The sequence below is a fragment of the Eptesicus fuscus genome, chromosome 2, assembly GCF_027574615.1.
Source record: "Eptesicus fuscus isolate TK198812 chromosome 2, DD_ASM_mEF_20220401, whole genome shotgun sequence".
NCBI lineage: Eukaryota > Metazoa > Chordata > Mammalia > Chiroptera > Vespertilionidae > Eptesicus > Eptesicus fuscus.
In genome coordinates this window covers 74,925,207-74,952,827 of record NC_072474.1, presented here as the reverse complement: position 1 = coordinate 74,952,827, position 27,621 = coordinate 74,925,207, and the positions used below count along the sequence as shown (strand labels likewise).

The 27,621-nt window shown below is 37.8% G+C and overlaps 1 protein-coding gene and 1 pseudogene across 1 annotated transcript; both read right to left on the bottom strand.

The window, feature by feature from the left end:
* Positions 1-268: 268 nt before the first annotated feature.
* On the bottom strand, positions 269-14,799 carry LOC103301732 (transmembrane protease serine 11B-like protein). Its single transcript, XM_008158736.3, has 9 exons — positions 14,667-14,799; positions 10,047-10,165; positions 9,883-9,950; positions 7,272-7,432; positions 6,555-6,593; positions 5,883-6,057; positions 4,894-5,153; positions 4,276-4,418; positions 269-451 (listed from the first exon to the last, which is right to left on the bottom strand). The coding sequence occupies exons 1-9, from the start codon at positions 14,797-14,799 to the stop codon at positions 290-292; spliced, it is 1,260 nt and encodes a 419-aa protein (XP_008156958.3). The 3' UTR covers positions 269-289.
* Positions 14,800-16,858: 2,059 nt separating this feature from the next.
* Positions 16,859-17,487, bottom strand: LOC103301741 (60S ribosomal protein L10a-like; annotated as a pseudogene).
* Positions 17,488-27,621: the final 10,134 nt, after the last annotated feature.

The window sequence follows — 27,621 nt, the reverse complement described above, 5'->3', positions numbered from 1 at the left end:
TCTGAATGCCTAAAACCAAGAGCTGTATTTCACAATGTGGGTGCATGAAATAGAAAACAAATAGTAATTGTCGGTTTTTGATAAGATTGTTTTCTTAACTTAAGCCTTCCTTGACTAAACATGTGATTTCTTCTTTTGTAGCGTCTGCTTAAAGTTCATAAATATTCTCTCAGGACCACAATTTTTTCTAAACAACCTTTGTATACCCTAATTGAAAATGCACGTTACATAAGGCTTAGGAGTAATAGGTTAAAATGACCTAAGATAGTTTCTACAAGATGCTTTTCTCTTAAATACCAGTCTTGGAGGCAATCCAGTTGCGGTAGGCGGTCACTCGCACATAGACACCTGGCTTGTTGATTTTACCACATTCTACACCCCAGCTCACTATTCCAACAAGGTACCAAATATGTCGAGAATTGGGATAAACCAGTGGTCCTCCAGAGTCACCCTAAATAAAACAAAGAATATTTATCATTGTGAGAATTTACTCCCAGGTACTTAAATTACCCTGAATAAAAAGCCAAGATGATGTTTGTTATTCAGGCTTCATAAAGATCATAGGAAGGTATATGATGTAAATCCATTCTTCATCCTTAATTGTAACTGTGACTGGCCAGAATGTAACTGTGATCATCCAGAATATATTCTCTGGGGCTCTTTGGGGTTGACCTGAACCTGGAAGGCATGAACTGATAAGTTACAAGGTCTAATTCCATGAGAAAGCTTTGGGAGACATGTATTATTGATAAACTTGCAATACAGGGCTTCCTATCTGAGAAAAGTAGCCAGACCCATAACCATGAGGAGGCTAAAAAAATAAGAAAAAAGAGAAAAACCAAGATGACTGCATAGGTAAACACCTAAACTACGGCCTCACACAACAATTTCAAAACTACAACTAAAAGAAAACGTCTATCACCCAGAACCATGGGAAAGCTGACTGAGTGGAAGTTCTACAACTAGAAGGGAAGAGAAAAGAGCATTGAGACGTGCACAAGCACTGAAAAGCTGAGGTACAGAGGCGTGCGAATCGGGCTGGCAGTGGGCGACTGGGTGCACTGTTTTTTTCAACCCGAAGGGAGACAAGCTCCTGATTACTCTGAAGTCCAGTTTCTGGGGAGACACTGGGGACCCAAACTCCTATGGGGAGAAGCTGGACTGTCTGCCATCGGGTCGGAAAGTGAGGGTGACTTTCTTGCAGAGGTGCACACAGCAATCATTGTTTACTGCGCTGGGACGTGGGACGCGGGGACTTGGAAATGCGGAGACACAGAGACGGCTGACTGGCATCCATTGCTGTTTGCCATGCCCTAGCCTAGTGACTCCCTGAGACCCCCACCCCGCACAATCTACAAACCCACCCAAGCTCCACGCAGCGGCTTTTGCATATAAGTGGCCTGCCCTATCGCAGCTTAACCTAACAAACTGCAGCTCTGGTCAGACAGCTCCAAAAGCTCCAAACCCCAAGCAAAGAGGAGAATACTGTAGTTCTCACTCTATCTCCTGCTGGGTGGCCTCAGACAGTAGCTGACCTGCACCCTATTGGAGATCCAGAAGCTAGTGTGTCTAGTGGTCAGTGTGAGACACCAGATTTCAACTACTCACATCCATAAATGACACATTCAAGAGGCAGACTTAGTGAGCACCAAAGCCCCACTAAAATAAGTCTTGCCCCATAAGCATGTCTCCAGCACAGCAGTTCTTCCATTATAGACACAGTGGGTCCTCACAGCCAATTGGCCTGGAGGTCAATTCCTCCCAGTGACACCAACAACAATCAAGACTTAACTACATCAAGGCTGTACACACAGTCCACAAAGGGGTGCACCAAGAGTGTCCACCTCAGGTAACTGGGAGGCCAACCCACTGGGCCATATAGGACACCTAGCACACAAAGCCACCCTACCAAATCAGGGAAGCAGCGAAAATGCGGAGACAAAGAAACAGATCACAAATGAAAGAAATGGAGGAAAACAAACAACTGGATATAGAGTTCAAAACCATGGTTATAAGGTTTTTCAATAATTTCCTGGAAAAGGCCAATAAATTTAACAAGACCCTCGAGAATATGAAAAAGGAACAACTAGAAATTAAACATACACTGGCTGAAATAAAAAATATTATACAGAGAACCCAATAGCAGACTAGAGGATCACAAGAATCAAGTCAAAGATTTGAAATACAAAGAAACAAAAAACACTCAACCGGAAAAGCAAAAAGAAAAAATAATCCAAAAATTTGAAGATAGTGTAAGAAGCCTCTGGGACAACATCAAGCATACCAACATCAGAATTATGGGGGTGCCAGAAGAAGAGAGAGAGCAAGATACTGAAAACCTATTTGAAGAAATAATGACTGAAAACTTCTCCCCCCTGGTGAAAGAAATAGACTTACCAGTCCAGGAAGCGCACAGAACACCAAACAAAAGGAATCCAAAGAGGACCACAACAAGACACATCATAATTAAAATGCCAAGGGCAAAAGACAAAGAGAGAATATTAAAAGCAGCAAGAGAAAAACAGTTAATTACCTACAAGGGAGCACCCATACGATTGTCAGCTGATTTCTCAACAGAAACTATGCAGGCCAGATGGGAGTGGCAAGAAATATACAAAGTGGTGAATAGCAAGAACCTACAACCAAGATTACTCTACCCAGAAAAGTTATCATTCAGAATGGAAGGTCAGATAAAGAGCTTCACAGATAAGAAAAAGCTAAAGGAGTTCATCACCACCAAACCAGTATTATATGAAATGCTGAAGGGTACTCTTTAAGAAGAGGAAGAAGAAGAAAAAAGTAAAGATAAAAATTATGAACAACAAATACATATCTATCAACAAGTGAATCTAAAAATCAAGTGAATTAAAAATCTGAGGAACAGAATAAACTGGAGAATATAATAGAATCAGGGGCATAGAATGGGAGTGGATTGATAATTCTCAGGGGGAAAGGGGTGGGGGAGTAAGGGAAGAGACTGGACAAAAATCGTACACCTATGGATGAGGACAGTGGGGGGTAGGTAAGGGCAGAGGGTGGGGTGGGAACCAGGTGGAGGGGAGCTATGGGGGAAAAAAGAGAAACAATTGTAATAATCTGAACAATAATGATTTATTAAATTAAAAAAAAGAAAAAATGAGCTGAAAATAATTGAAAACTTTCTGAGGCTGATTTCCTTTTTTCTTATTGTTAATCCTTACCTGAGGATATTTTTCCATTGATTTTTTTAGAGAGAATGGAAGGGAGGGGGAGAGAGAGAGAGAGAGAGAGAGAGAGAGAGAGAGAGAGAGAGAGAGAGAGAGAGAGAGAGAAAGATTGCCTCCCACATGCACTCTGACAGTGCATGGGATGGAGCCTGCAACCGAGGTACGTTCACTTGACCAGAATCAAACCTGGGACCCTTCTGTCCATGGGCAGACACTCTATTCACTTAGCCAAACTGGCTAGAACCTGAGACTGATTCTTCATTGAAATATGATCAAGGTTATGGACTGTGACGCTAGACTACTTGTTTTGAATGCCAGCTTTCTCATTTGATAGCTGTGTGACCTCGAGTAAATTACATTACCTTCTTCTGCCTCAGTTTCAGTATCTATAAAATTATAATAATGATAGTAGCTACATCACAAAGTCATGATTAAAAGGGTTAATATTTGTAAAGGACTTCAGTTTGTGCTTGGCTCAGAGTAAGTCCAACATAAGTATTTGTTAAACACTTATAAACACACTAGAGGCCTGGTGCACCAAATTCGTGCATGGGGGGGGGGTCTCTCAGGTACTTAAATTACCCTGTCTGACCACACCATCTCATAATCTGGGACCCCTCAGGAGATATCCGACTGCCGGTGTAAGCCCAATCCCGCAACCAGCAGTCAGACATCCCTCTTGCAATCCAGGACCACTGGCTCCTCACTGCTTGCCTGCCTGCCTGCCTGCCTGATTGCCCCTAACCACCCTGCCTGCCTGCCTCATCACCCCTAACTGCCTCTGCCTCTGCCCCTGCTGCTGCGGTTTCATCCAAGGAAGGATGACTGGAATGATGTCTGGAAAGTCATTAAGCTGTGCGGCCTAATTAGCATATTATGCTTTTATTATTATAGATGTTGCATGTAGGGAAGAATCACTTTAGTGCCACAGCTGAGGGAATTTGACAGATTGTCAAAGTACAAATTAACTTAAGTATAGAATTCTCTTCATGTTGAAAATATTCATAAAATAATAGCAATCGCTTATACAGTATATTGTATGTCCAATGTGAATAATGTTCAGACTTACCTGGCAAGCATCAATATTTCCTTCCATGTACCCAGCGCATAGCATCGTGTCCTGCACCATACCATTGTATGCTTCCCTAGAATTACAAGTTTTTGTATCGATAATCTTCACAGGTGCTTTCTGAAGTATTGTTGGGTATTTACCTAAAAGAAGTAAACATTCTCAGCAAAAGAGCTGCTCTGAAACAGAGCAAGATGGAAAATTTGGGTTTTCCTTTGTGCATAAGACCTATATTTGAATCTTGCTATTCTTAGGATGAGAAAGCCCTCTTAGCCCCCTCACAGTAAAACCAATGAAAAAGAAATGTTCAGAGAACAGTTTGAAACATCCTCCTAATGCTGCCTTCCTATGCCCTTGTCTCTCTTTTTACATCTTTGGACCAGAACTTTCTCACGTAGGTTCTCCAACTTAGAGAGTTTTCACAAGTTGGTCTCCTTAGAATATTCTAAAGCAAGGCAATTTGCAAAGCCATAGATCCAAGTGCAGCATTTTCTGAGAAGTTGCCTGAGAGTACTGGGCATCCGGAGGTAAACAATGCCTTTGACTCTGTACCTAGAGCACTAATTTCTCTTGTTGCTGTGTACCTTACTCACTATGTTAAGATTTCACTGGACTTACCATTATATGAAAGTGCTCCCCATCCTGTAACAACAACGCCTTCACCTGGTAGAAAAACTTGTGTGGCTTCAGGAAGACAAACTCGATGGACATCATTCTTAAATAAAACTTTTTCAGTGAGAAGGACAACTGCAATGTCATCATGATGTTCGCCTGGAATGTAGTCTTCATGAATAATAATTTGTTGAATATAATGTTGCATATAGGGGGGAGTTACTTTGGTGCCAAAGCTGATAGTATAGTTTTTTGGATTTAGTGTCCTAAAGAAACAAAAATTATGTATTTTGTATTTATTTCAAAGTGATAGAAATACAATCTGCATCTATTATACTCCTTTCATGACATTAAATTTTCCTTACTTGATAATCCATTATTAGTGATAGAACCCGACTTTTAAATTAATTTTAAAAGACTCCTTTCAATATACACTATGTAAGGCAATGAGAATACATAAATAAAAATAAGTAACCCATGCTTTCAAGAAATTTAAGTCTAATGAAAGATGGCATAAACACAGGCAATTATGATTGCTTAAATGATTGTATATATAATTAGTGGAACCACAGTTATATACATGCATTAGGAAATGGACCCTTTCTTAGGGAAAGTAGCATTTTGGGTGAAACTATAGAGCTGAGTCACATGTGACTATAAAATGACACGGGGACAGGCCCATGAAGAGGGGGAGGGAGATATGAAATGGGATGATGTGTTTTAGCAACTACAAGTAGTTGCAGTATAAAGTGACATGAGATAAGAATCATGTGAGATAAATATGTCATAACATGAATGAATGACTCTTCCCATTCTTATTGGTAAGGTAGGAAAGCCTTAGATTGGTTTACCATATCATTTGTCTTCCAAACCTTCCAGGACACTTTTGAGAATGAAATGGCTTGCTACTGATAATTAAACTGGGATAATGGAGGCCAACTGGGAATGTTCCAGGGCTTTTGGTCCCCCTAGCCTGGGCAACATGATGAACTTACTTTTGAAAGCAGTGAGCTGCAGTCACCAGGTATCTGTCACTGATCAAAGATGCCCCACAGTAGTGTCGGCCATTTACTTTGAGACTTGCTTGCCAGGGCCATTCTCCTTCGCGAACATTGGAACCTCCCTTGACTCTATCATATGTAGCTGATATCCTTGCTCGTCTCCCACAGCCTGTCAGAGGGAGTCAGTTTTGTTCCATTGAGAATAGGAAAATAATGTTGAGTTGATGACAAAGCTGAGAGTGAAGTGAGATATTCTTGTATGGTCTGTCTGACAATATCTTACACTGGTAGGAACACAATCGCTAGCAACCCTTGAATCACCTCCATAGGACCTCCAAGACATCTCAGCACTTGAAGAGTGTAAAAGCTGTAGGAGGCATGTAAAGTCATGGTTAAGTCCATGGCCTCTGCAACCATACAGCCTAGCTTGAATTCTGTTCCCACATTTACAAGCTGGTTGAACTTAGGCAAATTATGCCACTTCTTTGTGCTTCAGTTTCCCCATCTTTAAAATGGGGTGATAATAATAATTACTTTTAGAATGGTTGTGAGGATTAAGCAAGTTGTATATAAAGCACTTAGACCTGTGCCTGGCCAAAAGTAACAAATCTTGACTTATGTTTTAGATCGTCTTATATATTTAAATTAAAAAGTATCTGAACTTACGGCTGTTGATAATCCTTTCAGTATCAACCTTACTGGTTTCTGAAATAGAACAAAGAGGACATGGTAAATGAAATACCTGGCATTAGTCCACTGGCCCTGGAACCTATGGAGTGAGATGGTAGGTACAGTAGGACTCTCAGGATAAAATGTCGATAGGAAGGAGAGAACATGGTTTATTTGAATTGTTCTTTTATTGTATGTGAATGTGATATGAGTATCATCTTCATAGTTTCATGTGAGAGATTTCCTTCTACTTAATTAAAATTGTATTGTATATCATCTAGAGTGGAAAATTGCCAGTGTCTTCCTTTGTAAGAACAGGAAGTTCCCACAAGTGAATCTGATTCCTGTTAGCATACAAACATAACTTTTAAAAAGTGAGCTGTCATAAGAGCAGATACTATGCAGTTTTAGAAAGCTATAGGAGATCATGAAAAGAATAGCAAGACACACCATTACTTCTAGGAACTGTTCAAAGGCTTAGTATCCATTTTTAAATAAGAAGTAGTTTTTTTTTCCCACCAGAACCAGTTTTAAGGTGTGACATTATGATTTGAGTGTTTTTAATAATGAAGAATACAAAGTATTGCTCTCATGTAAAACAATGACATTCATTTAAAGAATATATTGAGGATCAGCTTTGTTGCTGGTGCTTGTGATATGGGTCCAGATAAAAAGACGAAAGTAATACTGCTGTCATCTAATACGTGAGCTTACCCACAAGCCTAAGAGAATTAGGATCTGTAGTCAAGGATCCTGAGTTGTTACTGAGCATCTGCCGTAAGATGCTTTCAATTCTTCTTCTTGTGTTTTCCTTCATTGATCTGGAAGCCTTGAACATCAGCAATATATGTGCTGTCACGCTGTTGCTATCAGGACTGGAAACAACATAAAGGTGTCATATGTTGCTAAAAAATTACATTTCCTTCTTTTTTTCCTGATCTTTCATATCTTGATTTCTTCTGATTTTTAGGGGTCTGTGCAGTACCTTCACTTTAATCCCAGCATTATGCTTCTACCTACATTTTACTTGGTAACAGTATACATGCAGCTATATTATTCAGTTTAGAGGACAAATAGTTCTACAAATCTGAAAAATAAGAAAGGCCTGAGGCACAGGGTAGAAGAACTGGGATCATTTATTCAAACATTCATTAATCATTTATTGAGCAACTGCTAGACAAACAACTGGGCCATGTGAGGGTGACTAGGACACATTTCCCACCCTCAAGAAATTTCCAGATTTCTAAGAGAGATAAAATATGTATACAAATGACTATAATAAATGTGGCAGAAGTGGTAAGATATTTATCTTATGTGCTGTTAATAAGAAAAAAAGGTAAGTCCTTTTTTACTTAAAGGATCAGAGAACTTTTCATGGAAGAGGTGACATACACACTGGCCCTTAAGCATTTTTATGGCTGCTTCATCATCAATCTTGATTTATTGTGCAATTCCATAAAGAGGTAATATGCTTTTTATAATCTTATAATATGCTTTTTATGTGCTGTTAATAAGAAAAAAAGGTAAGTCCTTTTTTACTTAAAGGATCAGAGAACTTTTCATGGAAGAGGTGACATACACACTGGCCCTTAAGCATTTTTATGGCTGCTTCATCATCAAGCAGAAAATGCCACCAGGCGGAACAGAGGAGGAATAGTATTCCAGAATAACTAGAGAGCAATGACATTAATTGGTGTTTATTGGCCATCTGTGTGTTCTAAATACTTGCTTATCTCATTTATTATCACACTTGGTCTCCACAGTAACCGTGCAGCACAGGTGTCATTATCTTCACTTGATAGACAAGGAAAACTTGAGGTTCTGAGAGGTTACCTTAAAGTGCTCAAGATTGCACAGCTACTCAACTAGGATCCAGATTCAGTATGATTGACTCCACAACCCGGCTCTTTACATGTGCACTCTGTCTCCCTCTGCCCAGTCAGCTAGTGACAACAGTGTCAAAGAGACTGGACTTAGGAAGGCCTGTAATGCTAGCCAAAGGACAGCAGTGAAGATAAGTTGAGTAAAATCATGCTTGAGGAAGATTCATCTGACTGTGGTGCTCAGGGCTGATTTGTTTGAAACTGGGAAGCCCAAGAGGCTGGCTAATGGAATGCTCAAGCATCCTTGAGGGTAGTGTCTGAAGTGGCACTATTATGCTTTGGATCTCCCTAATGAGCTACCATCTTTTGGCATATAAATCAATAATCATTCCTAGGAAGCAATCAGCTCATGGGAGTGAGAGTTTGATTATTGTCACAGGGTGTGCCCAAATGAGATACTACCTCTCCATCCCTTCCTATAGATAGCTGAAGTTACTAGAAAGATTGCCTTGGTATCAAAAAAGGGAAGTCTTCTGGTCATTGCAGTTTTGTCTGAGAGGTACATGGCCCTTTAATTTTAGTCTCCTATTTCTTTCCAGTACTAAACTTGACCCCCAACGTTAATGCTAGTTGAAATCTTGATTTATTGTGCAATTCCAGCAGTTCCATGAGTTCCAGGAGTAGGGGAAATGTAGGCAGTCTGGTGGCATTGATGAAGGTAGCAGTATGATTCCCTTCATTTGAAATGTGTTTATTTGCAAATTGTTGCATGCATATTATCTTCTTTGATCCTGAGCACAGTTTTATGAGTGATGCAGTGTAGGTGTCATTATCAACATTTCACAGTCAGGGGAGCAGATTCAAAGTGGTATGGTGACTTTCCCAAGGTTCTAGGGCTACTAAATGGCAAAGGCTGGGCTCAGGTTGTCTATTACCTATTCTAGAATTCCCTCTGCTTTTTCATGCTACTCCAAACCCACATGCAGAGAACACAGCACAGGTATCTTACTTCTTGCTGTGGTGACTAGAAGGATTGCCTGGGTATCAAAGCATGGTAGAGATATGTTCTTTTCCATAAGAATTCTAGAATAGTTCTATAAAGTACTTAGCTAACTTGCGAGGAGGAAGACAGGAGAAAACAAATTCTGTATTTATGCTACTGCTAAATAAAAATGTCAGAGTATCAAACATCAGTCTAAGGGACCATTTAATAATGTTTTCTGAACATAAAAAGTTATGAAACCAGAGGGATATATTTTCTTTAATTTAAGGATTGATAATATTTTCAATAGGTCTAATGAACTCAGTTATATTGCCTGATAATTCCTTTGGTTTTATACTGAACAATTAATCTGACACTTAGCTTAGGACAATACTAAATATTAGTAACTCATTGGTTAATTACTGTGACATATTTATAGGAGACTCTTTTTATAGGAGCATTATAAGCATAATGATATTATAGTGGGTTGATCTCTTTTATGTTATTGTTAGTTACTTACACCAGTGTGATAACTTGAGAATTGAGATATTGTTTGTAAATGTCAGAACTCTGAAATGCATCAGCCATCTGTTAAAGAGAACACATAGGGCCAAACATCAAATTCCAATAATATATTTATATTTCAGAGAATTAACAAGTAAATATAGGAAAACACTAATTTACCTTAGTCTCAAGAATTGTGCTAAGATAGTTATTTTCTGATGATGTCTCTTTTTCATAATTTCTATTATATGGGATATCCAGAACCTTAAAGTTACCTTGGTAGTAGTAGACTGTGTTTTCTGTGAGATAAAGAAATGATCCAAGAATTATTTAAGTGAAATGGGTTTACAACCCCGATATAGATTACATAGTAATACCAACTAGTAAGAACTGTGCTCATATTAGATATTGATAAATGCTGTGAATCTTTCTGGTTGATTAGATAACCTGGGCATTGTGAAAACTGTTTATAAGACCAAGAATGAAGTAGATATATATTAGACAAAAATCATAAAGAGTTGATACATCTTGATTGAGACAGGTAGGACCATATAATATAAATAAAATTTCTGTCTAGAATATTGTCAGACAATAAAAATAGTTACCATTTATGAAGTACTTACTGTATAAAGATACTTTACAAAAGCCAGATGAAGTATACCCATTTTTCAGAGAAATGTAGTCTTAGAGATATGCAGTAACTTATCCAATATATAGCTAATAAGAAAGCCAAGGATCAAAACTTGATCTGTCCAAAGCCCACACCTAATCCATTACATTTCCCTCCTAAATTTCCATAGACACTAAGCTATTTGGTATCTGATGTATCTTACCTCTAATCTTAATAGATATTAAGCATCTAAGGGTCCCAGGCTTGATTCAAAGCTCTAAACAAATGTTAATATTATTTTGAATATAATTATTGCCTTTAAAAACCATTTTGTGGAAGAAAAAGGCTCAATGAGGATTAAATCATTACTAATGAGATACCCATAAGGATAATTAAATTATAAAGTTAATTGTTATATCTGAATTCAAAGAATGGAGATACTATACTTAAAATAAAATATGAACTATTTTGCTGTCAAAAATGTGAAAATATTTTACAATGAGAAAAAAAGCCAGAAAATTCTAAATAAAATGCTGAAAATGGGTTGGTATAAATAATAATTTATGAATGAAAATTATTAATTGTAGTTAGCTTGTCTGTAAGTCATGGATTCTTTACTACGGAGACCAAATTTTGCAATGGTAGTTTATTAGGTTTTACCATAAATACCAAAAGTAGGCCTTGAAAGTATTCAATTTCATTCTAACTGGTTTGGCTCAATGGATAGAGCGTCTGCCTGCAGACTGAAGGGTCCCAGGCTTGATTCTGGTCAAGGGCATGTACCCTGGTTGTGGGGACATCCCCGTTAGGGGGTGTGCAGGAGGCAGCTGATTGATGTTTCTAACTCTCTATCCCTCTCCCTTCCTCTCTGTAAAAAATCAATAAAATATATATTTTTTTAAAAGTATCCAAATTCATTTTTTATAATTTACTATTCACAATGAATGTTTCAGTTCTTTAATTAGATTCCTAAATATTTGTACCTGTTAAGCAATTAGGCAGCCATGAATATTTTTCAATGTAAAAAACAATAAACTGGCAAGATAGGAACAATTTTTATTTCAACTGCATGGAGCACAGTGGATAAACTGAATATATAATTGTCTAAGACATTTAAGACTAAGAAACCATATTCTGGAACAAGGAAATCAACCCTTGAATATCATATTTTTAATTTAATTTTATGCAGCAATCCTAATGGGCCACTGGGATTGCTCACTACACTGAGGCCACTGTGCATACAGCCATTGTGCTCTGTTGGTTCCTGATGAGATGAAAATAACCCCTTAGGTATGGGGTATTGATAAGGCTTATTTATACTTTATGATTAAAATTCCCATCTCTATTGGTTCAAATACCAATAGGAATTGAGAAAGATGGAAAAGAGGCAGAAAGAAGGAACACGTTTTATAACTTTTCCATGTGTTGGTTACTTATAACTTATTTCTATAAGGAAAACTTACACAAACACATGATGTTGTCATTTTGGGAGATTAGTCTATACTAGGAGTTCTCTATTTAATAACATAGTTTAAGCATCAAGTATAAGAACATTTATATTTGAAGCTCTCAGAGTATAAACACTTCTACATTCTCCTGCTTTAAATTCCAGGGTGGGGGGAGGTAAGAAAAAAAGGTGGAGGGCTCAAGTTGAAGGGAATAAAAGAAAACAACCATAACTCCAAATAAAACAGTAGGAAGCAAATATGACAAAAACTGAAATATACACTAAGATGAGAAGGGGTATAGAGCAGAGATTCATCTCCTCCCAATTTGAGATGAACAAAGGTTTTTCTAAAAGTTCTCAATGGTTCTATGATTCTAGTAATAAGACTTGAGATTCTAGAAAAAGGTAGGAACATTTCCGTAGAGTCTTATTTTGACACTGCAGAATGATGGCAGTGAAAATAAAAGTGAAACCATACTACTGTGACATTTTTATTATGTGGAGTCTAATCTCCCAGCGGAGGCAACTTGCTGGAGCTAAACTGGGGTGGAGAATGGAAGAAGTCAGAATCAGTCTGCCATAATTCAGAGAGTGTAAATTAAGGAACTATCCTCAGGGCCACCTGGCTTCTTAAGTGTTAAAAACTGAAGGTAAATGTGCCCCAGTGTTAAAGAAAAATAACAGACTGAATAAGAGAACATTTGAGGGGACAAACCAAAATATAAGCTCCAAACTCCCTTAGCCTATGAGCCACCCCTAGTCTCACTTCCCACAATAATCCTTTGAAAACAGTCTTATACAAATCAAAAAGAGTACATAATAATTACAAAGGATCCAGTAAGAAGCTTTTTATAATTATCATGAAACAAAGGAAAAGTTTTTACTAGTACTCCCCATTGTCTTAAAGATGTTATAGAATAAAGAGCTCAAAATATACAATTTAGTGAAGAAAATCTGGAGGATTCAGTAAAGAAATGGAAGAGGAGCCCTGGCTGGGTGGCTAAATTGGTTGGAATATCATCCTGTACACCAAAAGGTTGCGAGTTCAATTCCCAGTCAGGGCATGTACCTAGGTTGCGGGTTTGATCCCTGGTGGGAGTGGGTATGGTAGGCAATCAATGTTTCTCTCATATCAGTGTTTTTCTCCCTCTCCCTTCCTCTCTCTAAAATGAATAAACATATCCTCAGGTGAGGATTTTTATACAAAATTTCTATACTGTTTATTAAGGTTCAGAGTAAAATTAAGACATTTTCAGACATGCAAGTTGTCAAAAACATATACTTCTCAGAAAGCTCCTAGAGTATATACTCCACCATAACTGAGTAAATAAAATAATAAAAAGAAAACATGGAATGCAGGCATTAGAAAATTAAGTCCAACAGACAATTGAAAGTAATCCCCAAGATGTTCCTGAAGGAAAATCCCAATTGAACTGCTATTGTAGCCAGGATGTGACTGAGTACAGAATCCTCATATTCCATAGTATAAAGTGAACATATAAAACCAATAGTTGAAAATTAGAACATAACAATATTATGAATCAACTGAAAGAGTTGAAAGTGGTTGTCTCTGAGAAACTGGAAATAGGGGAGGAGGAGCTGCATCCTATATAATAAAGAGGTAATATGCAAATTGACCCTCACACCATTGCACAAGATGGCCACCCCCATGTGGTCAAAGATGGCCATCACAAGATGGCCTGCAAGGGAGGGCAGTTGGGGGTGACCAGACCTTCAGGGCAGGGCATTTGGGGACAACTGGCCAGCAGGGGAGGGCAGTTGGGGGTTACCAGGCCAGCAGGGGATGGCAGTTGGGGGTGATCGGGCCGGCAGGGGAGCAGTTAGGGGGTGATCAGGCTGGCAGGCAGGCGAGCAATTAGAAGTCGGCAGTTCTGGATTGTGAGAGAGATGTCCGACTGATGGTTTAGGCCCGATCCATCAGACATCCCCCAAGGGGTCCCAGATTGGAGAAGGTGCAGGTTGGGCTGAGGGACACCTCCCTCCTTCCCCTGTGCACGAATTTCGAGCACCAGGCCTCTAGATTTTTTATAAAAATCTGCCAGTTAGACTCTAAATTATGAGTATACTGTATATAACTTTGTAAGGGGGAATCCAATCATGCCAAAGTCATGGAAAAAAGGTTAATGGTAAGCATATTCAAAACTAAAAAAACTGTAGTAATTATGATTACAGACCAGAAAGAAGTTTTATAAGCATTGAAAATGTAAAATAATAATAATATTGCTTATAAACTGCAGGGAAGTGTGGGAGAAAAATGAGAAGTATGCTGATTTTTTTTGTCTTTCATAGTAGGATATAAATATAATATTGTCTACAGTTAAATCATTATTTCTAATAATAACTCAAACTATCCTCATGTTTTCAAAATCTTTTATCTATGTTAAAGGAATTTTTACATTAATATTTTATTAGGAATAAAAATTAGTCAAATGCAATATTATTTGTTTTCTCTTCTTCACATAAAATAAGTAATACTTTAAATATAAATAACATATATAATACCATCTTGGTAGAGTACTTTTTCTGCCTATCAAATATGTATCTATGCATTCATATCTCTATATGGTATATATTCTTCTATCCGTGATCCCAGAAAGAAACATTTTAAATAGAGATAGTTCATTGCTTGCAATTGTCTATGTTGTTTTTTTTTTTTTTTTTGTAGAAATGGATATAAAGTTTACAACAAACTATAATAAGTAAAAATGTATTTTTTACCAACCTACTACCAGAAAATGAACCAGGAGACCAATAATTATTCCCAGGATTGCCAACACTCCAAACACAATAAGGATAATTATCCATAGTGGCAAAGATGTACGGGAAGTTGTGACTGGTCTGCAAGAAAAGGACATAAATATGAAGGATGTGAAGGATGTATTTAAAAAATCAAAAAATCAGTCATTCTAAATATTTGTTTTTCCTTTTGCTCATATCTAGAAGCTCCACAATTTAGGCACAGTAATAGCAAAATACATTTTAAGATGAAAAAGAGAGAGAGAAAGAGGACAGAGAGGGAAGGAGAGAGAATACTAGTAAAGGAGGAGGGAGGGAAGAAAGAAAGTCCATGAGCTTACCTTTATAATCAAACCTCTCTGGATCTGTGCTATGAAATTATTTCTCAGGAGTTTGGTGGTTGGTTTGCCAAATTATCTATACTTAGCATCTAGTTCCTTCCCATGATCAGTGGATAGTGGTAAAGTTGGTATCAGTAAATAACCAGCTTGCCAGGTTGCAGGGTAAAAGGGGTGGAGAATTGAAATGTCTTAGAAGTTCTTAATGCCTAAGCCTATCACAATATTTAAAGTATGATCATAAGCCTATCTTATTTATTATGTCCTTATTATATACAAAACACACACAAATATGAAGTGCTATATTGGGTCAAAGCAGTGTTCCTCTATCTTATTAGTTTGTTTATGGATATGATTCAAAATGATCTTTTATAGACAAGCATGGCATGACCAACCTATAATAAAATAAGATATTTTCACTGTGTTTCATTTATACAACTAGAGGCCCGGTGCATGACAATCATGCAATGAGGGGCGTCCCTCAGCCCGACCTGCATCTTCTCGCATTCTGGGACCCCTTGCTCCTTACCACCCGCCTGCAGCGGAGGTGGGAGAGGCTCCTGCCACCGTCGCTGTGCTCACCAGCTGTGAGCCTGGCTTCTGGGTGAGCAGCGCTCCCGCTGTGGGAGCACACTGACTACCAGGGAGCAGCTCTTGCATTGAGTGTCTGCCCCATGGTGGTCAGTGCACATCATAGAGACTGGTCATTATGCTGTTTGGTCAATTTGCATATTAGGATTTTATTATCTTATCTAATAGACAAACATGTAAATTGACCATACCTCCACTATGCCCACAGCCAATCAGGATTGAGTATGCAAATTAACCCAACAAAGATGGAAGGTTAATTTGCATATGCAGGGTGGGGTGGGACACCTGCTATGAGGGGGAAGGGTGGTAGAGGGAGCTATAGGAGCGGTGCTCTGGCTAGGAGCGAGGACATGGCGGCTCCCAGGTGGCCCAAGAGCAGGGACTTGCAAGCTCCCAGGCAGCCCGGGAGGGAAGCTAGGAGAAGGAAGGCCTATTCTTGCACAAATCTTCGTGCAATGGCTCCTAGTTTAATATAAATATGTGTTGAGGGACACCTCTTAAGTTGAAATATGTGTAGAACTTTCCAGACAAAGAGGCATGGAAACATGTCTAGGAAGAGAAAACAACATGTAGTTTTAGCCAGCAAATTCAATTTTCTTGCAGCAAACTGTTAGTCATAGATTGGCCAAAGGTGAAGTTGGATAGTGTGATGATTAATTTTATGTCAACTTTAGCTAGGCTTGGTCCCAAGTTGTTTGGTCAATCACTAGTCTACATTTTGCTGTGAAGTTATTCTGTGATAAACTTTTATGATCAATTGACTTTACAAAAAGATTACTCTCAATAATAAAGGAGATAATTCAGCCTCATCCAATCAGATAAAGTTTTCCAGGTCCCAGTTAAAGCTGAGATTTCTGGAAGAAGAAGGAATTCTGTCCTAGGAGTGTAACATGGAAATCCTACTTGACTTTCCAGCCTAACAACTTGTCCTATGAATTTCATATTTGCCAATTTCACAACTGTGTTAAGTAATTTCTTAAAATAAAACCTCTCACTCTCCAGATGATAGATAGATTGCTAGATAGATAGATAGATAGATTAGATAGATATGATGAGTGCTATATAGATAGATAGATATAAATTTATGGGCATATAGATATATATATTGTATTATATCCAATAGGATCTACCTATCTATTATCTATCTATCTAGCTGTCTATCTATCTAGAAAAAGAGATATCCTATAGGTTCTGTTTCTTTTTTCTTTTCTTTTTTTTAACAGTAGCAATATGGTTTATTAAGCTGGCCTTAGTACAGGCACTGGGGCTTGCTCCTGATGCTCTTAATATACAAAGCCAGGACAGTCTGCCATTTCTTTTTGAGCAATGACACCAGGAAATTGACAGCTAAGTGGATGTTGTAAACACGCTCATTATCTGTCATCTTCACGTGGTCAATAGCCACTGCCAGACACAGCATCTTCTTCATCTGGAACTTGATTGTGACTTTCACCTCATTGGCTTTGGCCACCATGTTCTCATTGTGGGTCAACAAGGAAGGGAACTTGCCAACCTTATTCAGTCCTGGGCCCCAGATTCGTGGGATCTGCTTGATCAGAGACTCTGAAGCCAAAAAGGCATGGTACATCTTGACCAATTTTCTTATTCTTGTTGAGTTTTTTCAGCTCCTCGATGTCCATGTGGGGGATATCCACCGCCTTGGCCTCATTACAGTGCTGCTGGTCCCCCAGAACACATACAGAGAATTTGGGGTGGGGAGTGGACTTACGACTGATGGTGCCCGAGAAGCGTTTGTCCTTCTGAGGGTCACAGTTCTTCAAACTGATCTTCAGTCTCCAAAAACTTCCAACGCTTGCGCTGGTTCCTGTGCAGGACTTCCCGCGCCGCCTCGGTGTCGCAGGAGACTTTGCTGCTCATGATTCCTAGCTGCAAAACTAGGTTCTGTTTCTTTAGAGAATCCTGACATCAACAGAGAGGCAACAACAAGAACCACCTTTGATGTCAAGCAAAGGTATTGATATTTTGTCTTATATGGTGGGTCTCCTCCAAGTGTGATTGGAGGATGACCTTAGCCAGACACACCTGGGAGTGTTTTTTAACTATGCAGATTAGCATATCCTACCTCAGATCTAATGAATTCAGATTCCTAAAAGGGCCTGAGAATTTGCACTTTAACGCTCCTGGTGCTGCAGATTCTCACTTAACTATGTCAACACCAGGGGCAGTGTTTATGATATATTGGCTTTCAGTTCAAAATTAATTGGGTTGATGTTTTCAAGAGAAAAAAAAAAAATTTAATCCTCACAATTTTTTTTTTACTCTCTTTGAAAACTATTTCCTATTTCTTTTTCCTCAAACCTCCAGCACCATCTGTTCCATCCTCAGGCTTAGCTGATAGCCTTACTTCCTAGGCTACTGAGAAAATACAAGGCATCAGAGGAGAATATTACAACTCCATTATCATATTTTTGAACTTCTCTTTATCTGTTTATCTTCTACCCTCTGCTTTTTCTTCATAGTTCTATAAATAAACTATGCCCCTGTCATATGCCAACCTCTCCACCATCTCATTTCACTTTTAAACCTGTGCTTCCACCTCTTTTTAATCTATGTGCCAGTCATTTCAAACTACTCAGCATTCCATGGACAACCCAACTCTTTCACATTTCCATATCCTTGCACATTCTGATCTTCTACCTAAAATGTCTATCTCAACTCTACCCAGTGAGATTACATTCAAACTTTATTACTCAACTCTGTCATCCCCTCTTCACTGATGTGTTCCATGCCCAGCCTATTATGGGTCCACATTGAAAGTAGTTTTTATTTTTATATGGCAATCATTTTACTTCTAGTTGTGACCATGTTGTTGTCTGGGGCCATGTTATTATTTGTTATTTTATACTTAGGGAGTAGGGTGGTGTCTAGCACATTATAGATAACTAGAGGCCTGTTGCATTTCGGGGGGAGGGGTGTGTGTCCCTCAGCCCAGCCTGTACCCTCTCCAATCTGGCATCCCTCGAGGAATTTCTGAGTGCCCATTTAGGCCAGATCCTGGATCAAGCCTAAACGGGCAGTCGGACATTCCTCTCACAGTCCAGGACTGCTGGCTCCTAACCGCTCGCCTGCCTGCCTGCCTGATTACCCCTAACTGCTTCTGCCTGATCACCCCCTAACCACTCCCCTGCCAGCCTGATCTGATGCCTAACTGCTCCCCTGCTGACCCGATTGCCCCTAACTGCCCTCCCCTGCCAGCCTGGTCACCCCTAACTGCCCTCCCCTGCTGGCTTGGTTGCCAATAACTGCCCTCCCCTGCAGGCCTGGTCACCCCCAACTACCCTCCCTGCTGGCCTGGTCCCCCCAACTGCCCTCCCCTGCAGGCCTGGTCACCCCCAACTGCCCTCCCTGCTGGCCTGATCCCCCCTAACTGCCCTCCCCTGCAGGCCTGGTCACTCCTAACTACCCTCCCCTGCAGGCCTGGTCACCCCTAACTGCCCTCCCTTGCCCATAATCTTGTGGTCCCCATCTTGTGTCCACATGGGGGCAGCAATCTTTGACCACATGGGGGTGCCATCTTGTGTGTTGGAGTGATGGTCAATTTGCATATTACCTCTTTATTATATAGGATACTTTTTGAAGAAGTAAATGCATGAAGCCAAGGAATATTAAGGACAACTAAATCATGAAGGATAGATAGATCATAGGAATACAGTTTGTGGAAAGCCTTCAGTGCTAATCAGAAGACCCATAACTATCATGAAAACCTGTGGTGCTTAAGAATATGAATCTGCCAGTAGCCTGCATGATGATAGTTTAAAGGAGAGAGGAAAAATGAGAGGACCAATGAGTAAAGAGTCTACTGTAATCTATGGGAATGTAACGATGGAGTCCTGGATGGTGGTAGCAAGAAAAGAAAGTGATTAATTTGAGAAAGATTACAATATAATATTTGTCAGAACTTTGTAATCAGTTAGCTATATTGGTAAAGGATGAGAATATGTTAAAGATGACATAAGTCTTTATCTCAAGAAGTAAAGAAGAGCAAATGAAACCTAGAAGAGGTAACTTGAGGATAAACATGATAAATATTTTATATTTTGAGTTTGAGAGACATTTAAATTTTCAGTATACAACTAGAGATATCAGACTGATAGTTAACGTAGTTGTGGATATCAACTGAGGAGTCATCCAAAAACAGGAAAGAAACAAAGCTGTACTAGTGTATTGTAATGCATGCTGTATAAAATATTATGCAAAATTGATATTTCTCTTTTTAAGACAAAAATTTGTTTCCATTCTAACTACAACTAATTTCTTGATTTTTCATAAATTTCTTGAATTTTACAGTCATATTGTTTGACGTCTCTCAAAAGACTTCATATTGTCAGCATGTTTCTTAAGTGTCAAATTCAAAATATTGTTCACCCTTCATTGAAAGGTTAGCACTTACTTCATATCATAAGCATTCAGCTCCACCAAAACTGCTTTGCTCACTGCTTGGTTCTCTAAACCCTTAGTCCACACCCTTTCTTTACTTTTCTGTCTCCCATGAACTCTTACTCTTTTTTTATTCCTTAATAGTATCTTAACTGGAGATTATATTTATACATTTCTTATTTTGACTAGTTTTATTTTTAAATATTTACCTTCATATAGATTTGGGAATTTTTTTTCTCTTATTTCTACAGTTTAAGAACTTGCATCATATAAGAACATAAGTAAATTTAAATCTATTAAAATTTAATCATTTTAAGATGTCTTAGAATTCATTTAGACACAATCGTTTGAAAAAGGACTAAAATAACATCCTCATTTTCAACTGTCCTTCATTGAAAGCAGTCTAGAATTGTATATTTACACTTCCTCTCCTCTTTGTCCACTTTGATTATTGCTTGTTACCAGCTCAGATGCTCCTCTGGGTTGTAGCAATCTTTAACTCATAACCTAAAGATCTTACAAACCATTACACAGATTAAATAGCTGCTTAAAAGTGACAGACTTCCCAGGCAGAAAAATCTCTCAGCTACTTAGCCAATCTTTCTGGTAGTTCATACTACAAATTCTTCTCGGGGGGGGGGGGGGAATCACATAAAAGAAATTACTGAAAGAGCATGCAGAATATTAGTTATATCTTGTTATTAAAAACTCCTGACCATGAACTACTTTGTCAAGCTACCTTGGCAAGAATCTAGAACACAGCTTTCGAGATTTTTCCCATTTTATCCTGTAGGACTGACTGTAATTTTTAAAAAATGGAATTGATAAAATGTGGTTTTGAAGTCTTGACTTCCACTCCCAGTGATCCTTTTCTTCTCTTGGTGTTCATCATTCAGGCAGCCAAGTGCAACCACAGGATTGACTAAGGTCTCTTCAAATGCATCTGCAGAATCAATCATGTTGCCAAATCCACTCAAGCTCTTCCTGATAATCAGATTAATGCCTCACTCTGACTAGCTAACCACTGAATTAGGGCTTAAAGTTTTCCTAGGTAACTAGGAATGCTTAGAAACAATGGGTTAATCCTTTGAAATCTTTTAGGTTGGGAGTTCACACAAGTATCAAAATGTTGAAGGAGATGAAGGAGGTGCCCTATGAGTAAAAAGAAAATCACCCACCCAGCATAAAAGTGATGACTATATTATAGGCAAAATAAAACAAAGCAATCATGCTGTTTCCTCTCTGCTGCTAAATGTGTATGATTACTTTTTTTTTTTTTTTTTTTTGCTGATACATCAGAGCTGAGACTAATAAGAAAACATCAGGGTAGGAATAATATAACATCTTTAATTAAAAATATTTACTTTAGTTCAAGAAAAAATATTCTTACCATATCTTATTACAGTAAGTATAATCTTTCTAATAACATTTTTATGTGAATACTGATGTTGTAAAAAAAATGTGTGTGTGTGTGTGTGTGTCTTAAAGGGCTCAACTATTGGCTCAAGATGAACTTTTTTAGAGAAATATTTATATAAGATATGCATTCATATTACACAGTTACCTGAACATTAAATATTTTATAATTAGTTTCACTTAATTTTGCTATTTTGCATGCATTTTTATGAAAATGCTTTATGAACTAAAAGTAAACTTTTAAAATGGCATTAATTATCACTGTTCACTTCACATAATAATTATCTAGTTAGATACTGGATAAAAATAAAAAAACACATGTTTAGACATAATTAAACCATTCTAATTCATGATCATTTTACAGATAAAAATACATGATTAAATAGCTGATTGAAAGTGACAGACTTCCCAGGTTTTATATATGATTCTAAAAAAAAAAAAAAAAAAGCTATGAAGCAATAATACTGTAAGATTCAAGACAATATTCATGATAGCACTTTAGAAAGCACAAAATGTTAAAAAACAAACAAGTAACTCATAATCATGATCACCACCAATAACAATTTCACATTTGATTTATAAGAGAAAAAATTCTCTTTGTTTCCTCTTTTCCATTTTACAACAAGTCACACATCTGTTAAGCTGCATGTCACCTTTCTGAAGCACTCCCTGAACCACTGCACAAAACTACAAATTCTAAACCAAAAATGTGTGTATGTGATAGGGTTGTCTCCAGGCAGGAAACTTAAAAATCTGTGGAAAAATTACCAACTCCTCCTCAACTCAATTATCTTACTACAGTCCTTGGGTGGGAGTCATATTGAGGAAAAAGTTTAGTTTTATTTTTGTCGGAATTTTAGGCGAGCAAATCCCCACTTACCTATACATAATGTGCCGATATATTGGCTGTTGATGTCAATAGCAATAAAGGAAACTTCTGCACTTCTTTTGTCCTGATCAGTGGTTCTCAGGTAAATGTGCTAACCACAATGATACCTGGGATTTTAAGGGTTGGGTGCAATAGCAGAGGGTAATTAAAAAGAAACTTGTTTAACAAGTGTTGGTGACAGCTGTGCATCTGTGGTTTAAAGGAAGAACTGAAAATCACTCTTTGAGTTGTATACTTAGAAAAAGACAGTAGACATCACTTGGATTGGTTGCCTGAGAGGTCCGCCCAAGAAATGCCACCGCATATTGGTGAATCAGTGCTCTGACTCAGATTCCATCCATTCCTTTATGATACAGAGCTCTTCTGCAGTGAAACCAACTCTACTCACCAGAGCAGTCTTTGACAAATGACTTAAATATGCACTGTTGTTGTTTTTTGTGTGTGTTTTAATACAATAATTCAGCTACAGCATTACTCATTTGTAACATGCTTCATCTAAAAACTCTCATTGGGACTCTGCACATAATTATATAGAAATAGATTTACAGATAGAGGTAGTTTTTGGTGTAAGAAACAAAAGTCCTATTTTGGTAATTCTTTATAAAAAATGGAACTAATTGACCTAGTCAAAAGTTATATTATTAAGTAAATATGGATTAAGTTTTCAGATAAAATTTTTACAAAACATTAGGAGGTAATTTAGATATTTTGGATACAAATATCTAGATTCTTAGCACCATCTTTCATATTTTTAACCATTCACTCAGTCCATTCATTTATTTAACAACTATTTGTCATGTACTTCCTGAGGCTGCACATTGTTCCTAGTAGTGAAAATACAATGCTGGATAATATAAAGTTCCTGCCTTCATGAAGCTAACACTTGAATAGGAAGTACAAACACTCAAGAAAAGGGCAATTATATAATTTATTACAAGATATTTTTATACATGCTATAAAGAAAACAAAGCAGAGTAATTGGTTTGAAAGTAATGTATGTGTATATTGGCGGGGGGTGGGGCAGGGAGAAACAGGTGTAGCTATCTTTAGATTGGTCCAGAAAGGTCTCTCTGAGAAGAAAGCTTTTGAATAGACACCTGAATGATGATACTAATTATCATGACATTTCTCTATCTTCAAAACTCTAAATTTGCTTTTAGGATAGAAGATAAACTTCTTCAGTTGATGTTCAAGTCTCTTTAGAATGCCATCTTTTTTTTATCCATGTTGTTCCATAGTAGTTTGGTGTAACAGAAAGGGCATGATCTCTATTCCAATTCCAGTTCCTCTAGTAACTAGCTGTGTGATATATGTATATCTCTGAGCTTCAGCTTCCTCATGGGTAAAAATGACATCTAACAATAGCGTATCTGTAAAGTTGTTGCATCAATTGACACCATATGTACCAAGTGCTTGGCACAATGCTCAGGACATTGTATTATCTTAATGATTTTATCTAAACATTAACTTTACTTGAGCCATTTCTTACAGTTCCATTTCTTAAAGGGAAGCGCTTCCCACCCTCCATCCTTTTATTTGTGCTATTTAATACTCTCGGGATTGCCATTCCTACCCACCCAATGTTTATTCCTGCTTCATGGTCCAACCTAGTTACTACTTCCTTTTTCTGGCCTCCAAGTACCATTGTCAATACTCATTTTGGATTTAATCATCTGCTACGTTACTGATTCTTATTTAAATTTGTCCCTGGGATGGTCCTATCACCTGAATGAAAATAATAATAATAATAAATAAAATTTTAAAAAGGAATGAGACCCTCACCGGTTTGGCTCAGTGGATAGATCATCGGCCTGCGGACTGAAGGGTCCTGGGTTCGATTTCAGTCAAGGATACATACCTTGGTTGCGGGCACATCCCCAGTAGGGGGCGTGCAAGAGGCAGCTGATTGATGTTTCTCTTTCATCTATGTTTCTAACTCTCCCTCTCCCTTCCTTTCTGTAAAAAAATAAAATAAAAAGGAATGAGGTTATTAATAGAGTGTGTTGATTCATTCTCCTCCATTCTACATTTTCTTTTAATGCTGTAGATATTAGAAAGATAAAAATTACATTTCCCAGACTCCCTTGCAGCTAGGATTCTGTATACAAATTAGATTCTGCCAGCTAGATGCACTCACATGAAACTTGGAAGGGAGAAGCAAGTCAGAAGCCTTCAAAGGCATAAATGATGCCTTATGGATTTATGTTAGTGAAAGGTCATGGATATAGGATATTTCTTATAGCAACATTTTACTGTCATTGTCCAACTTCCTGGGGGCCAAGAAACAATTTTCGAGTAAGCAGAGACCTGAGCAACTTGTGGGTGTAAGGAGAGTGTAGTGGTAATATCATTGGTGGTAGTGTCTTTCTGATCCCTAGATCTTAGGTATTTAATTTGATGGTGCCAGTTGCAGTCTCTTCCCATGGGCATCAGTTCTCTCGTGTTCTATAGATCATTCTTGAGGCTAGAGCCTGATCCTCCAGACCTTCCAACAGTTTTTGAAGTACCTGATATCCTATTTCAAATTCCTTTCTGTTTAAAATGTCTTCCCGCCTCTAAACCATGATTGATATATTGTTGACCTATATAGAAAGAGTTCACCCTAGCCAGCTTGGCTCAGTGGATAGAGCATCAGCCTGCGAACTGAAGGGTCCCAGGTTCGATTCCGGCCAAGGGCACATGCCTGGGTTGCGGGCTCGATCCCCAGTAGGGGGTATGCAGGTGGCAGCCGATCAATGATTCTCTCTCATTATTGATGTTTCTATCTCTCTCTCCTTCTCCCTTCCTTTCTGAAATCAATAAAGAAATATATAAAAAAGAAAGATTTCAAGAAAAACTGAATAAAAATATGGGATGCAGAATTGTAATTCAATATGCCATTTATACTTAAAATAAATAGTAAATAATACTTTACATTTTTAATGGGTACTGATAATGTACTAAAATTAATGTGTTGTAAATGAAAAGATAAATAAATATATGAAAAGATATGGAAGAATTCACAAAACAGTGATTATCCCTGAGGGGAAGGGAAGAGACCAGAATTGAAAATGATGATTAAAAAAAAGTTTAGTTTTATTTATAATGGGTTCATTTTTTTTTCACAAAGATAATGTATTGATATTAGTTACATAATTTTAAAAATTTAGATATATTTATGAAATGTAAGCTTATCTTTGATGTAGATCTGAATAAAAAATAAGCCGAAACCGGTTTGACTCAGTGGATAGAGCGTCGGTCTGCGGACTGAAGGGTCCCAGGTTCGATTCCGGTCAAGGGCATGTACATTGGTTGCGGGCACATTCCCGGTGGGAGGTGTGCAGGAGGCAGCTCGTCGATGTTTCTCTCTTATCGATGTTTCTAGCTCTCTATCCCTCTCCCTTCCTCTCTGTGGAAAAATCAATATTAAAAAATAATAATAAGTTGGAAGTGGCAATAAAATACAGTTTCTCAGGGAGTTAGGGCCAAGTTAATATTGACTAAAAATAAATTGTATTTGTTGTCTTTATATAACCTTTCATGATGAAATGATGGCTTAACGACAATAAGCATAATATCCATGAGAACACAGTAGATAAAGTTTCATAAAGATGTATGCTAATTTTTAAAAGATGTTAAGAGTATACCAGGGGGAAAAAGTCATTGAAGGACATTCTAGACAAGGAGTATGCTATTTGGAAAGGCCCAATATAGCATGTTTCAGAAATCTCAGTAGTGTGATTGGGTCACAGGTTAGATGCAAGGGCATCATGGGAGATAAAAGAGACCTAATGTAGCAGCAAGATCTTGATAGTATATTTAAGTTTTATTCAATTGAACACAATAATAACCTGTGTTGAAGTAGCCACAAGTCCAGGAACTCATAAATGGAAAGGGGACCTTGAGAAGATCAGTGTCTAGTAAGATATTCAGATGCATAAACAGCTCATTTTTACATCTTGTGGGAAGTGAAATGACAGGTGTAGGCCCGGGACAATCTGGAGCACCAGCAAGTCATAATAAAGAATTTTGGTTTTATCCTCAATGGGTGTTGGGACCAGGAATGGAATAGGATTTTAAGCAAAAGATAGAGGTGCTGATAGACTAAGTCTCCCTGATTATTACTATGTCATCCCTGCTCTGATAATGGCTTAGATAAATTCCTCTAATTCTTTATCTTTCATCAAATGACTGGGAAGGAAAATGTGGAGACACTCTCTCATTACCCTGGCTAGTGATTTTTGCATTGTTGATTTATTTTTTGTTAAGTGAGATAAACCTGATTTTAAAAAGTATTAATGTAGGCTCATAAGACTAGAGATGGTTATTTAATGGAATTCTTGTGTAATTTGTACCCCTCTACTTAGTAAAAAAAAAAATTATTTATTCAACCATGAATGTCAATTGTGACAAACTACATCTTGATTGATTGATTGACTGGTTGATTAATTATAAGAGAAAGTTTATAAAGTCACAGAGGCAAAAGAAGGACTCTTGTAACTCTGACAAGTTTTAAATGAAGATAATTTAATTTTTTAGGAAACAATGAAAGGAAGCATGATATAATTATTTTATTTTCAAAATTAAACAAAATATAGAATACAATATATTAAAATAACATAATTGCCTTTTCTAGAATCCTTTAACTACCGTGAATAGCAAATTAGAAATACACTTGACACATCATGCAAAATGTTTCAAAAAGAGCTTCTTCTGAAACTTATGCTAGCATTGAAATTATGAAAACAAGTAAAAATCTTCTTGACCTCAGTCACTAGCAGGCAATACTTTAGGCATTTAACAAAAAAGTCTGGCATGATGACCAAAAACTAGTTTGTAATGTCATGGAATAAAAATTGTGCTCCAGTGCATCATTTGGTGAAGATTTCTTTTTAAAACATAAAGGAGGAATACTTAAATTCAGTGGTGTGCTGTAAGGATTTAACAGCCTGCTCCCCGAGGAGGTAGTAGGATTCACCAAATTCCATGGTGTAAATACACAATGACCAATTCCAGATACCCACATGATATTGCCAAGCATGGATTTGGGAAGACGTGAGCAGTAGCACTCTATTATGTGTATCTTTACTATACAATATAATAGACAAATATGCAAATTCACCGCACCTTCGCTACACTAAGCCACGCCCACCAGCCAAACCACGCCCACCAACCAATGAGGACGGGTATGCAAATTGCCCCAACAACTATGGCGGCTAATTTGCATATCAAGACAGTGTCTAAAGAAGCCAAGAGCTGCAAAGGGGAGTAAAGCTTTGAAGAAGCAAGCAAGCCAGGGGGGCGGGGGGAGGAGAAGGGAGGAGCGATTT